The 14978-nt window shown below is 45.7% G+C and overlaps 1 protein-coding gene and 1 long non-coding RNA gene across 3 annotated transcripts in view; both read right to left on the bottom strand.

The window, feature by feature from the left end:
- LOC140419167 (uncharacterized) overlaps nt 1-10903 on the bottom strand; it is a 415920-nt gene extending 405017 nt beyond the window's left edge. Inside the window, exons 1-2 of one of the 2 annotated variants that reach the window (XR_011945573.1) lie at nt 10785-10903; nt 3595-3821 (exon numbers count right to left, since the gene is read on the bottom strand). This is a non-coding gene — a long non-coding RNA (uncharacterized lncRNA). Of the gene's footprint in view, nt 1-3594; nt 3822-10784 lie in introns of those variants that run through there. The other variant, XR_011945572.1, reaches the window with a different exon arrangement.
- On the bottom strand, nt 6384-14978 carry LOC140419165 (uncharacterized). The gene is made up of 3 exons (XM_072502933.1): nt 14898-14978; nt 8950-9931; nt 6384-7011 (listed from the first exon to the last, which is right to left on the bottom strand). The coding sequence occupies exons 2-3, from the start codon at nt 9813-9815 to the stop codon at nt 6972-6974; spliced, it is 906 nt and encodes a 301-aa protein (XP_072359034.1). The 5' UTR covers nt 9816-9931; nt 14898-14978; the 3' UTR covers nt 6384-6971.

Genomic DNA, 14978 nt, shown 5'->3' with positions numbered 1-14978 from the left:
CCCCTCTTCCTATTCGTCCTGACCTTCCGTCAGTCAGCCGGGCGTGATGCAGAGCATGCGCAGTGCGGCAACTGTAGTTAGACACCACTGCGCAGGCGCACGGACGGAGTTTGGAGCATGCGCAAATCCAGTGTTGGCCTGGGGAGAGGCTTTTGTCAGGGAGAAGCAGAGTCAGCACCAGGCGGTGGGTGGGAGGATTTGGAAACACTTTGTGGATCCGCAAACCCTTCACAATCATTGTCAGCTCCCTGGTTTGCAGCTGCGGGGCTTCTCCCTCCCTCCTGGGAACAGGCCCAGGTTAACGGGCACCATCCTGCTTCAGACATTGGAGGATGGTTCACATCAGAGGATGGCGGGGGGGGTGATAAATAAGAGAATTCACTTTGCTCTCAAATCAATGAGGACTCTGATCTCTGGCAAGGAAGGAAACCCTGGCAGGTGGGCGGGGAGGATTCTCAAACACCCGCTGGAGGCCCCAAACCCCCACCTGCAGGTCCCGGGTTTCCAGCTCTTGGGGGATTGTTGGCTTCAGGGGGGATTGTTGGCTTCAGGTGCGGCCATCTTGGTGAAGGAACAGAGTGGGCGAGACTTCAGGGTCCCAGTGACCAGGTGAAAAAATGATTGATTAATTGATTTTATTCTCACTTTGCACAGAGGGGCTTGAGAACTGAACCCAGCCAGAGGGGAGGGAGGGGGTGAGCTGTAAGGAAAGGAATTGTGAAGGTGGTGTGCAGGGTTTGCCGGGCTGACCAACTCTCATGGTGAAAATTATGGCACAGCCTGCACTGAAAGGCTGGCATTCTGCCAGAGCTGGGACCAGGCCGCCTGGGGTAAGTGTCTGCCAGAGCTGTTGCAACACAGAAACAGTAAGCAACATGATCCTGTGCATTGAGAAAGGTCCAATTTATGTGACAGACAACATCCAGGCAGCATGCAGCCTGGGACAGTGGACACAAATGCATTCCTATAAAATACGGGACTGTTAGTCACTGTGGGATTTGCATCCAGCACAGGGAGGTAAGAGAGTGTATGGGATTAGGATTTACTGCTTTACAGGTACAAATGAGGAAAATATTTTTAATGGAAAATAGAATTGGACATTCAGAATTTCTCTCCTCTCTTTAAAGTTTTGTAAACTCCTTTTCCAGGGCATTAGAATGGTGGATTTACGAACAGGAAGCTCAAACTGAACATCACAGCATTATCTGAAGTCACCACAGCCTGAATATCATCAGTAATTGAATTTGGAAGGAGAAATGTTTGTGTATTCTGCCTGTACGACACCATCTAAAACATCTGTGACTGGAAAACCATCAAGACACACACTGGAGTGAGAGTTTCCAGTACATGGACTGTACAAAGAGCTTTAACCAGTTAAACAGCCTGTAAAAAAACATTACACGATTCGCAGAGGGCAAAAAGTGTAATTGTGTTCTGTGTGTGTGGACAAAGCTTCAACTCATTGTCCAAACTGGAGAAATACAAGGAAACTGGCACCATGGAGAAACCATGGAAATGTGAGGAACGCAATAAAGGATACAATTCTTCATCCCGGCTGGAAATGGGCAGCACGGTAGCATTGTGGATAGTACAATTGCTTCACAGCTCCAGGGTCCCCAGGTTCGATTCCGGCTTGGGTCACTGTCTGTGCGGAGTCTGCACATCCTACCCGTGTGTGCGTGGGTTTCCTCCGGGTGCTCTGGTTTCCTTCCACAGTCCAAAGATGTGCAGATTATGTGGATTGGCCATGATAAATTGCCCTTAGTGTCCAAAATTGCCCTTAGTGTTGGGTGTAGTTACTGGGTTAGGATGGAGGTGTGGACCTTGGGTGGGGTGCTCTTTCTAAGAGCCGGTGCAGACTCGATGGGCCGAATGGTCTCCTTCTGCACTGTAAATTCTATGAAAATTAACCCAGTGCATTAACACTTCCTTGATCGGGGTCGGGGGCGTTGACAGCAATTATCAACCCATTGTAATCACATTTCTCCATCAGAGTAACGAAGAAGGGCAAATGTTTACACAATGTTTTTCGAATTCCCTACGAAGGAGTTAATCATTTAACTCGCATTCTGCACCAGAGGGAGGGGAAAGGACAATTATTACTGAAGGAGACAAACACTCCCTCGATACATAATCGGCTTCTAGCTCACTATGCGGCCGACGATCCCAACCTTTCCACTTGTGTTGGAGATGTTCATATTTAAACATTCCAGAAATTTTGCAAAATCTTATCACAGATAATCATATTCCAACCGGTTGAATTCCAATAGTCTATCCTCCAGGGCCTTTTCACAGTTCTGTGATTTATGTTTCCAAAGCTAGTCCTGTGATTATTTTGGGATATTTCAGCAGATGTCATATTGCATCTCTCAAATAACGCACTTTTGCACAGAGCTGTGAATACTATTCCCTACAATGCACGCCACCAGGACCAGGCATTGCTATTGGTGAAACTTGTAGCAAAAAATCAAAAACACGCACATGCAAACACACGCACAAACACAACCGCAGATAATATGCCATCACAAGCATGCACACATGCAGGGACCCACAAAGGTAAACATTAACAAATGCACTTGCAAACCCGAACGAACACAATAATGTAGACATGAAGACAAATACTATCTTGGGAAATGAACACATATATGCATGGACACGAAGAGGCACACACAGCGACATGCATTTAATCGATAAACTAACATTAACAAATTCACAGTGACACACATAGGCGCAGATGTTAACAGACATGCAGAAGCACACAAATATATATGGCAAAAACAGACGTTACCACATAAGTCCAAGGGGCGGCACAAATTGCCACAGTGGTTAGCATTGCTGCCTCACAGCGCCAGGGCTATGGCCTTGCATGACTGTCTGTGGGAATTTGCACATTCTCTCCTTGTCTGTGTGAGTTTCCTCCGTGTTCTCCGGTTTCCTCCCACAGCCCATAGATGCGCCGATTGGGTGGATTGACTATGCTTACTTTGCCCATTAGTGTCCAAAGATGTGCAGGTTAGGTGGGGTTACAGGGATAGGACAGGTTAATCGGCTTAGGTCGGGTGGTCTTTCGGATGTTCGGCGCAGACTTATGGACCGAATGGCCTCCTTCAGCCCTTTCGGCCTTCTATGAATAAACAATTTAACAGGATCATACGGTCAACAATATTAACATACACACAAATGGAAGCTCGAATGCGTACAAAAAGTCATTATTGCAAATCCAGACACATAAACAGAGGTAAATGCAAAGATCAATTTGTAAACATATATCAGCACAGAAACACAGTAACGAGAAACACATAATTCAGATCATACATGTTCATTGATAGGCTACCACAATGCGCACACACAGATGCATGAATATATCCATCAATCCTCATTAGAATGTTTCCGACACTCATTAGAACTCATACAAACACAAGTGCAGAATAATGCAAATGAAACGATACTGATGCATATTAGAGAGAGAGAGAGCGAGAGTGAGAGAAAGAAAGAGAGAAAGACGAAGAGCAATATCAGAATTCTGACGGACATTTTTCACAGCAACATTCGACAACAATTGTCGTTAAATGACACTGATGCGCAACACCCAGATAACAGATAACAACTGATTTTATTTAATGATATACCAACCATTTCCATCACACAAAAAAGCATGCGTGAACTCTGTTCGAATAGCTCTATTCACTGTCTTGTCTTAAGTAGTGATCCGAAACTATCATTACGGTGACCATTATCAATGTGTAAACCTTCTTCTGTATCTCACCATAATATTCCCTGATGATAGACCATTTAACAATTGATTCACAATGAAGTTGCACCTGAAGGTGAAGAAAAAATACATGTTGGAACACAGATATATCATTGTTTGCTGTTACTGCTTGTTTTGTGAGCCAGCGCCTGTAGATATTGGAAGATGCAAGGTTACAGGATGTTCCTATATGTGCTACATTTGATCCAGCAGCAACAAGAGCGGGACTCATTGCAGCGTTTTGATGGGTCACCCAGATCAGTTCAAGGGTCAGTGAAGATCCGTGCAAGGGAGGCAGAGGCGTAGCGGTATTGTCACTGGACTAGCAATCCAGAAACCCAGGGTAATGCTCTGGGGACGTGGGTTGGAATGCCACCAGAGCACATGGTGGAAAATGAATTGAATAATAATCTGAAATTAAAATACTAATAACGACCATGAAACAATTGTTGATTGTTGAAAAAACCCCACCTGGTTCACTATTGTCCTTCAGGGAAGGAAATCTATCATCCTTACGTGGGTCTACATATGACTCCAGACCCACCGAAATGTGGTTGACTCTTAAACTCCCTCTGGGATGGGCAACAAATGCTGACCCAGCCAGCGACACCTACATCCCACGAACGAATCCAGAAAATCTGCAACAGGATAATAGGTTCCATGCACATAAACTGCTGCTGTCAATCACGAGAAGGTGAGTTGACAGGCTCAAAACTAGGAAGGCAGAACCACAGGCAAGTGGACTTAATATATGTTAGAGCACGCGCCGAACCTCCACATCTTTGGATTGTAAGTCGGAATATAAGTTGAGTAGGATATACAGAGGAACAGGTGGCTATAGATAGGTTAAGTGACTGTCGTTACGACCAGAGAATATAATGGTAATTGGGAAATTGTCAAATGTTTGAGGAACAAATTAAAAATAAGCATATTATCGAAAGTGTGAGAGATTGCAGAGCACTGCGATTTAGAGAGAACTGTTTTTCTTCGAGTATGAAATGCAAACTGTTAGTATGCAGTTACAGCGAGGAATCGGAAAAAAACGAATATAATGTTATCATGTGGGTAATTGAATAGAAAAGTAGCGAGGTAAAGCATCAGTTTTACAGAGCATTTGTGAGATCAATTGCGCACAATCCTTTGTATAAGGACGGGAGTTATCCTTCCCTAGAATCGGTTCATGGTCATAACTAGACTTTTAATTTCATATTTTTATTCAATTCAAATTTCACCACCTGTCATGGTGGGATTCGAACCCGGGACCGCAGATTACATTCCTGGTTTCCTAGCCCAGTGACAATACGACTACGCCACCCCCGTTCCTTGCTGAAGAAAGGATGTAAGTTCTATAGAAGCAATGTTTGCCAGAGACTACCATGAATACCACCGGTTATTTTATGATGAAAGTTTATATACGCTAATGTTATATGCACTGGAGATTAAAAGCATAAGAAACAAGTTAATTGAAACACATATAATCCTAAGGTGGCTTGACATGGTCGATGTGGAAAGGATATTTACTCTTCTGGGACAATCGGGAATGAAGGTCACTGTTCAGATATAAGAGGTCGCCAATTTCAGGTAGAGGTGAGGGGGATTGTTTTGTCTCTCAGAAAGTCGTGAGTCTTTGGTACTCACTGCCTCAAAAGCCGATAGAAACGTAGTCTTTGAATGTCTTTGCTACAAAGATAGATAGATTCTTGAGAAGCAAGGAGTAATACGTTTATTGGATGAGGCAGGAATATGGGGGTGAGGATAGAGTCAGATCGACCATGATCTCATTTAATGGCCGAGCAGGTGGTCGGGGTTGAGGGACCTCCGCCAGTTCCCAGGATGCATAGCTCGGGAGAAGACCTGGAGAGCTGAAAAGGCAGCAGATGTGTGGTGGCTTCCTGATGCGCGTCGAGAAGCCAACGGTTACCCTTTGGAAACATGGCGATCTTCTATATCTGGCTGAGAGTTGGTGCTGGAGTTTAGCCTCAGGAATCCAGGGGAACGTTGTCGCAAGAAGTGCGATTGAAAACTTGGCAGGCGAGAAGTCGTGGAAGCAGTCCGAGGGATTTACACAGTAACTTCATTGCAGTGTTAATGCGAGCCTACTTGTGCCAATAATAAAGATTACTATTATTAGAAGGAGCGAATTTTAAAGGCAATTCAGAGGTTCGATATTTGGAAGAGAGTGCTCGATTTCCCTCTTGAGGGGAGATAGTGTGAACCAGTATTGTGTAACACATAATTAATAAGGCCGCCTGGCTGTGTTGTGCAGGGTTCTGTGGAATCTATGTTCGTCGCATCGACCATGCATTGTGCAATTTTATGTGTTCGACTGCAGATTACCTGTTAATTCAAATGTGCCATGTGTTGATTCTGAATGTTTTTGATTAAGATAGGTATTACAAATAACCACACTTCTTTGACTTTGTGGAGTGATGCTTAATTTGTTTGTGCAAAGACTGTGGGTTTTTATGGCTTGGGGTGTACATGGGATAAGAAACTTTGCAAACTTTAAACCGAATCATACCAAAACCCTGGTGGTCTGATCTAGGATCATAACAGAACATATTTATAGAATACAGCGGTGGTATTAAGTATTAGGTATGTATTGATAAGAGAGATTAACTTAGCATGTTGATACCGTTTGAAAGTTTAATTATAGAACAAATTGCATCTTAAGGAAACTAAAAGAGGAAGTAGAACAACATTTGGATTATAACCGACTGAAATACATTTCCACTTTCCCATCTCCGTAGACATTACAGGCCACATCTGGATTGAAGACGACGGGGATGATAATGGTAATATTGGGACAACCGCTTCCACATTCATCACCCTGTTTGTCTTCAGCATATTCTATAGCACAGCAGTCACTCTGGTGAAGGTGAGAAGATTCAATCCATTCACTCTACCATCTGTCCACATTCTACAAGTTTCATTTAAAAAGAAATTAGATAACTGCAACGGATCACTAAATATCAGCTTCATTCTATTATTTTTCATACAGATCGAGTGATCAGTTGATGTTCGGCCGCCGTTCATTTTCCTCAGTGTTTATAGGCACCTCTGGATTACAATAATAAACATATTCTCTTGATCACTCTTAAAGAAAGCGGTTTTTATTTGATGATGCCAGGTCTTTTTGTGAAGAGAGAAACATCCTGCTGAAGTTTTCCATTTTGCACATCCAGAATCTTCGGAATCATACCTGTGTTTTCAGCAATATTCAAGTCCGGTGTGACCAAGCGACTGTTTGGATTCGTAATCTGTAGTTGAAAAGAATCATGAATTGGACATCTTGCGTGATTTTGTTTTGTTGTTCATTTTTACGGCATGTCGGTTTTGCTGGCAAGGCCACCATTTGTTGCCCAACCATAATTGCCCTTGAGAAGGTGGTGGTGAACCATCTTCTTGATCCGTTAACAGTCCATGGGGAGCAGATTCACCCACTTTGGTATTGGGGAGGGAGTTATCGTTATACCGTTAACGTAACTTAGATTTTCACTTTAGTTTCAGTTAATGTGCTAATAAATAGCTGTTCTCACTCCTGTGCTCAGATGTTTCTTCCTTTTATGTCGCAGTTATATGTGCTCCCTGGTATGTTACAGGTGTAGATAGTGCTGGCCGCTCAGAGCCCATGTGTTCATTTCTCAATTACTTTCTAAGCTGTTGTATCCTCTTTGTGAAAGTTTGAAACAGACGTTCTCCCGAACATACTCTGTATGAATTTGGCAATAAAGTGTTACATTAATTAACTTCAAATTCTTTGTATTTCTTTTCCTACGGTTCCTCCCCAGCTCTCTAGTTCCCCCCCCCCCCCGCCCCGCCTCCCTCCCTCGCGCACACACACACTGCTGGATCATGGCGGCCCATCACTTTCACATGATTTTATCAGAAAATGCAGAGGCAGAATGACCACACAGCCAGAAGAACCTCTCTGAACTCTCTCATATGATTATTCGTCAAATTCACATGGCAGGTTCTTGTAAAGAGCAACACACTGATCCATTGCAGCCCTATACAGAACGGAAATTGGAAAATTGAAACTGCCTGTACACTGTCGCAGTCAAACGCTTACGGTGCAGGCACAGCATGGGTTTAAATACAGAGTTACGCGGCTGTAGACTGTGCCAGCATACATTCCCAAGGCACTTTCAAGTTACCCGGAGTTCCAATTTACCCATTTGGGTTGTTGGACACCCTCGGATCTAATATCAGCAGGGTTTTAAGAACATAAGAACTAGGAGCAGGAGTAGGCCATCTGGCCCCTCGAGCCTGCTCCACCATTCAATGAGATCATGGCTGATCTTTTGTGGACTCAGCTCCACTTTCCGGCCCGAACACCATAACCCTTAATCCCTTTATTCTTCAAAAAACTATCTATCTTTATCTTAAAAACATTTAATGAAGGAGCCTCTACTGCTTCACTGGGCAAGGAATGTTGTCATTTATCTCAAGAGGCTTGGAATATAAAGGCAGGGATGTACTTCTGAAGCTTTATAAAGCATTAGTTAGGCCCCATTTAGAATACTGTGAGCAATTTTGGGCCCCACACCTCAGGAAGGACATACTGGCACTGGAGCGGGTCCAGCGGAGATTCACACGGATGATCCCAGGAATGGTAGGCCTAACATACGATGAACGTCTGAGGATCCTGGGATTATATTCATTGGAGTTTAAGAGGTTGAGGGGAGATCTAATAGAAACTTACAAGATAATGAATGGCTTAGATAGGGTGGACGTAGGGAAGTTGTTTCCATTAGCAGGGGAGACTAGGACCCGGGGGCACAGCCTTAGAATAAAAGGGAGTCACTTTAGAACAGAGATGAGGAGAAATTTCTTCAGCCAGAGAGTGGTGGGTCTGTGGAATTCATTTCCACAGAGGGCGGTGGAGGCCGGGACGTTGAGTGTCTTTAAGACAGAAGTTGATAAATTCTTGATTTCTCAAGGAATTAAGGGCTATGGAGAGAGAGCAGGTAAATGGAGTTGAAATCAGCCATGATTGATGGTGGAGTGGACTCGATGGGCCGAATGGCCTTACTTCCGCTCCTATGACTTATGGTCTTCAGTCAATTTACTTGACTTTCAGCCAGAATATTAGCCCCTATAAATGGGCTGGAGTTTGTTATCAGCAGAAAGAGACCCAAATGAATATGGTTCAGTCCTGAATGTGAGGAACAGCAAAATCCAATCACTGTGGTTACTTGTGGCCTCGTTGGTGTCTCAGCAGGTTGGGTGAAGTAGTGAATCCCTTCCCACACTCTGAGCAGGTGAATGGTCTCTCCCCAGTGTGAACTCGCTGGTGTGTGGACAGAGCGGATGACTGAGTGAATCCCTTCCCACACTCGGCGCAGGTGAATGGCCTCTCCTCAGTGTGAATTCGCTGATGTACAGTGAGGTGATATGATCGTCTGAACCCAGTCCCGCAGTGAGAGCACCTGAACGGTCTCTCGTCAGTGTGAACACGTTGATGGCTCATCAGATCCCCAGAACTTTTATAGCACGTCCCGCAGTCTGGACATTTAAACGGTCTCTCATCAGTGTGAACTTTCTGGTGTCTCAGCAAGTGGGCTAAAATAGCAAATCCCTTCCCACACTCTGAGCAGGTGAACGGCCTCTTCCCAGTGTGAATTCGCTGGTGATTCTGCAGGTTGGATGAATCACTGAATCCCTTCTCACACTCTGAGCAGGTGAATGGTCTCTCCCCAGTGTGAATTTGCTGGTGTCTGGACAGAGCGGATGACTGAGTGAATCCCTTCCCACACTTGGGGCAGGTGAATGGTCTCTCCCCAGTGTGAATTTGCTGGTGTCTGGACAGAGCGGATGACCGAGTGAATCCCTTCCCACACTTGGAGCAGGTGAATGGTCTCTCCCCAGTGTGACTGCGTCGATGAGTTTCCAGCTGGGATGGGTAAGTGAATCCTTTCCCACAGTCCGCACATTTCCACGGTTTCTCCTCTGTGTGACTGCATTTGTGGCTTGTGAGGTCTGATGATCGACTGAATCCCCGTCCACACACATAACACGTGTACGGTTCCCCCGCACTGTGAACGATGCTTTTTCCTTCCATGTTCAAAGTACGATGATATTCAGAATATGATAAATTGAGGATTCTGTCAGATCCTGATGTGATGCTTGGTTTGAGTTTCCGGACTTTGAAGCCTCCCCTTCGAACACCCTGTGAAACTGATTTAAAACAGAAAATAGGGAGTGAGAGAACCCACAAAAACACAAAGGCAGGTTGTGAAATTGAGCAGAATGAATCTGGTCATTTGTGGGGCCGGCACTGGGAAAAAGTGACCATGAAAACTGCTGGATTGTCATAAAAACCTAACTGGCCTCTTTGGGAGGAGAGAGAAAGAGGTGAAGAGGGATTTTGTATATCTACAAGTCATACTAAAGAGAATAGTTGGCAACGCAAATTCGACCTTGAGCTTCATAAACAGTAATATTGACACCAAAACTATGCTTCCGGTGGCATGGTGATTAGCACTGCTGCCTCTCAGCACCAGGGACCCAGGTTCAATTCCGGCCTTGGTGACTGTCTGTGTGGGGTCTGCACTTCCTCCCAGTGTCTGCGTGGGTTTCCACCCGGTGCTCAGGTTTCCTCTAACAGTCCAATGAAGGGAAAGTTAGGTGGATTGGCCTTGATAAATTGCCCCTTAGTGTCCAGGGATGTGCAGGTTAGGTAGGGCTATGGGGTTACAGGGACAGGGTAGCAGTGTGGGCCGAGGCAGGGTGCCCTTTCAGAGAAGCAGTGCAGACTCAATGGGCCGAATGCCCTTCTCTGTGCCATCATGCCTCTGACTCCTTTGTGTAATCTAGTTTTGTAATTTAACCCCAGGGGGTTCAGATATCACTCAGGTAAATCTGTGCTACACTCCCTCCGAGGCCATTCTATCCTTCCTCAGGTTTGTTGCCCAGAACTGAACACAGTTCACCAGGTTTGGTGAAACCAGGGTTTGTGAATCTCGGGGCTTTTCCAGTCACACTGAGACCTGAAATCTTCCCTCACAGACAGAACAGTCAAACCTTTTACCTTCCACACCCAGATGCTGCTGAAATTCAGTTTCTAATGAATCGAGTGACTCTGTCAGATCGCGATGTGATGTTTGGTTTGCTTTTCCCGTCTGTTAAACCTCTACTTCCAGTATCTTGTAAATTTACAGAAACCTCACAGTCAGTTTAGGATAGAAATTCACAACATTCTCTCCTCGCCAACTTTGATTAAACGTATTCCTGGAGGTTTGATCACATGATCTGCCCCCATCCCCCAGCCATTAATCGGTCAACACATCCATCCTTGTGACACACTGCCTTCCTCGGCCAATTGGGAAGCAAAATGACTCATTACCTTACAGGACAGTTACTGTCCTAACGATTTTCCAGACACCCAGGTATGAATCTCACGAACGCAGGGAGTGGAGTTGGTGCAAACTCAGGCTGGAGCAGCTTCGGAACAGTAAATATAAATAACTTACCTCAGGGATTCACGGCCTATTCGGCAGGGAGCGGATTTGGCCCGAATCCGGGGAGGAGGAGCTTTGAACGGTAAATATAAATAACTTACCTCAGAGTAAAGCTGATTGGCTTGTTGGGAATCTGTTCTAAATTTGAGAAACTGGAGTAATTAACTAAGTAGGGAGTAACTCGGAGATCAGTAACTAGGAGATTGCTGTTTATGTCTATAATCAACGATTTGGATGAGAATGTACAAGACATTCATAGAATTTACAGTGCAGAAGGAGGCCATTTGGCCCATCGAGTCTGCACCAGCTCTTGGAAAGAGCACCCTACCCAAGGTCAACACCTCCACCCTATCCCCATAACCCAGTAACCCCACCCAACACTAAGGGCAATTTATCATGGCCAATCCACCTAACCTGCACATCTTTGGACTGTGGGAGGAAACCCACGCACACACGGGGAGGATGTGCAGACTCCGCACAGACAGTGACCCAAGCCGGAATCGAACCTGGGACCCTGGAGCTGTGAAGCAATTGTGCTGTCCACAATGCTACCGTGCTGTTGGGGCTTGGGTCACTGTCTGTGCGGAGTCTGCACATCCTCCCCGTGTGTGCGTGGGTTTCCTCCGGGTGCTCCGGTTTCCTCCCACAGTCCAAAGATGTTAGGTTAGGTGGATTGGCCATGATAAATTGCCCTTAGTGTCCAAAATTGCCCGTCGTGATGGGTGGGGTTACTGGATTATGGGGATAGGGTGGGGGTGTTGACCTTGGGCGGGGTGCTCTTTCCAAGAGCCGGTGCAGACTCGATGGGCCGAATGGCCTCCTTCTGCATGGTAAATTCTATGACATCTATGACATGATCAGTAAGTTTGCAGATGACACTAAAATAGGTGGTATTGTCGGCAGTGAGGAAGGTTATCAAAAATTGCAGCAGGCTCTTGATCAGCTGGGAAAGTGGGCCGAGAAATGGCAAATGGAATTCAATACAGATAAGTGTGAGGAATTACATTTCAGAAATCAAGGTAGGACTTTCACAGTGAATGGTAAGGCCTGAGGGTGTATCATGGAACAGAAGGATCTTGGAGTTCAGGTGCACGGTTCTCTAAAGGTGGAGTCACAGGTAGATAGGGCAGCACGGTAGCACAGTGGTTATCACAGTTGCTTCACAGCTCCAGGATCCCCAGTTCGATTCCCAGCTGGGTCACTGTCTGTGCAGAGTATGCACGTTCTCCCCGTGTCTGCGTGTGTTCTCTAGTTTCCTCCCACAGTCTAAAGATGTGCGGGTTCGGTGGACTGGCCTTGCTAAATTGCCCTTAGTGTCCAAAAAAAAGGTTAAGTGGGAGTTACTGGGTTACGGGGATAGGGTAGATAAGCGGGCTTGAGTAGGGTGCTTTTTGTAAGGGTCGGTGCAGACTCGATGGGCCGAATAGCCTCCTCCTGCACTATAAATTCTCTGAAGAAGGCTTTTGGCGTGCTGACCTTCATCAGTCAGGGCACTGAGTATACAAGTTGGGAAGTTATGTTGCAGTTGTACAGGACGTGGGTGAGGTCGCACCTGGAGTATTGTGTTCAGTTTTGGTCGCCTTGCTGTGGGAAAGATGTTATTAAACTGGAGAGAGTGAAGAAGAGATTTACAAGGATATTGCCAGGACTCAAGAGACTGAGTGAAAGGGAGAGATGGGACAGGCCAGGACCTTTATCTTTGGAGCGTAGGAGACTGAGGGGTGGTCTTATCGAGATGTATAAGATCATGAGAGGCATGGACAGGGTGAATACACTCAATCTTTTTCTCAGGGTTGGGGAATCGAGAACTAGAGGGCTTTGGTTTAAGTTCAGAGGGGAAAGAATTAATGGGAACCTAAGGAGCAATGGTTTTACACAGAGGATAGTACGGAATGAGCTGCCGGAGGAAGTAGTTGAGGCAGGGACATTGACAACATTGAAAAGGCATTTGGACAGATACATGGATAGGCAAGGTTCGGAGGGATGTGGGCCAAATACAGGCAAATGGGATTGGCTTAGATGAGCTTTTTGATTGGCATGGACCAGTTTGGGCTGAAGGGCCAGTCTCCGTGCTGTAGATTCTATGAACCCCAAATCTCTTTGGACACCCACTGTACTTAACCTCTTTCCATTTAGAAAGTACTCAGTTCTAACCTTTTTTGGTTCCAAACAGATAACCTCACACTTGTTTACATTGCCACAATCTTGCCCATTGACCTTGTCTGTCAGTATCTTCTTGCAATTTAATGCAAGAGTTAAGTGGGAGTTACTCTATGATGCCACCGAACTTTGTATCATCAGCAACACAGAGGGGCTGGTTTAGCACACTGGGCAGGCCAGCAGCACGGTTCAATTCCCGTACCAGCCTCCCCGAACAAGAGCCAGAATGTGGCGACTAGGGGCTTTTCACAATAACTTCATTTGAAGCCTACTTGTGACAAGCAATTTTCATTTCATTTATTTCACAGTGCAGAAGAGGCCCTTCGGTCCATCGAGTTTGCACTAACACATGATATACCTGACCCACCTACCTAATCCCATTTACCAGCACTTGGCTCATAGCCTTCAATGTTATGACGTGCCAGTCTTCATCCAGGTACTTTTTTAGAGGATGTGAGACAACCGTCTCTACCACCCTCCGAGGCAGTGCATTCCAGACCCTCACCACCCTCTGCGTAAAAACATTTTTCTTCAGTACATGTGTCAATAAATCTAACCCCACTCTCTGTTGTCTGTTGGTTAGCCAATCCTCTATACAAGCTAATATATTATCTCTCAACCCCGTGGGATTGTACCTTATTACCCTTTGTGTGACACCTTATCAAATGAATTCTGGGAGTCCAAATACATCTACAGGACCCCATTATCCACTTGACTTGTTACATCTTCCAAGAACTGCAAGAAATGAGTCAAACGCGATATACCCTTCACAAAACCACGCTGACTCTGATGGATTGCAGTTTGACTTTCCAAATGTCCAGATACTGCTTCCTCAATAATAGATTCTAACAGTTTTCCAACAACAGACTTTAAACTAACTAGTTTCCTACTTTCTGCCTTTTTGACCTAATCCAGTGACATTGGAGATTTTCTCAGTGACCCTCAGTCACCATCACTGAAACGAACTTTAAATTACAGATTTTATTAATGTAATGTCCCCAGAACATTCTCCTGTCTCTCTGGGTGACTAATGCAGTGACATTGTCACTGGGTCAGTGTCTTCCCCCCCCTGGTCTCTGTGAGGTTGTTTGTGGAGAGAAGCCGGAAGCGGTGGACAGTGAGAGTGGAGAATGTTCATTGTTCAGCTCTGGGGCCGCACTCGGGATTTGAAAACCCCGCCCCCCAACACTGACCTCTCACCTGACACCTCATAATTCCCGGACAATGATTGACGGCATCACGCGACCAATAGGAGAAGGGTGGACGGGTCCGGCTTGGGGGGGGGGGGGGGGTTGGAAGTGACTGGTCCTCCAGCCAATAGGAGTGAATCAGGGGCGGGACTGGGCCGAGTGAAGCATGCGCAGTGTGATTAATGGCGACGCAGAAAAGTTTCTTTCTCGGATCCAGAATCCGTGAAGGTGGGAATAGCGGGACGGAGGGAGAGCTGGATCATGCGGGTTGTTAGGCACGCTTCGTAAACATGTTACATAAACTGAACATCTGACAAAATAAACCACCGGTACCTGGGGATCTGAGCGGAGGCTGCAGCTTTGTTACAGACGAGCCTGTGCACCCGCCATCTTTATTTGGTACTGGGAGCGGTG

The sequence above is a fragment of the Scyliorhinus torazame genome, chromosome 5, assembly GCF_047496885.1.
Source record: "Scyliorhinus torazame isolate Kashiwa2021f chromosome 5, sScyTor2.1, whole genome shotgun sequence".
Lineage (NCBI taxonomy): Eukaryota > Metazoa > Chordata > Chondrichthyes > Carcharhiniformes > Scyliorhinidae > Scyliorhinus > Scyliorhinus torazame.
Note: the sequence above shows the minus strand (reverse complement) of the source record. Positions and strands in the feature narration are given on the sequence as shown.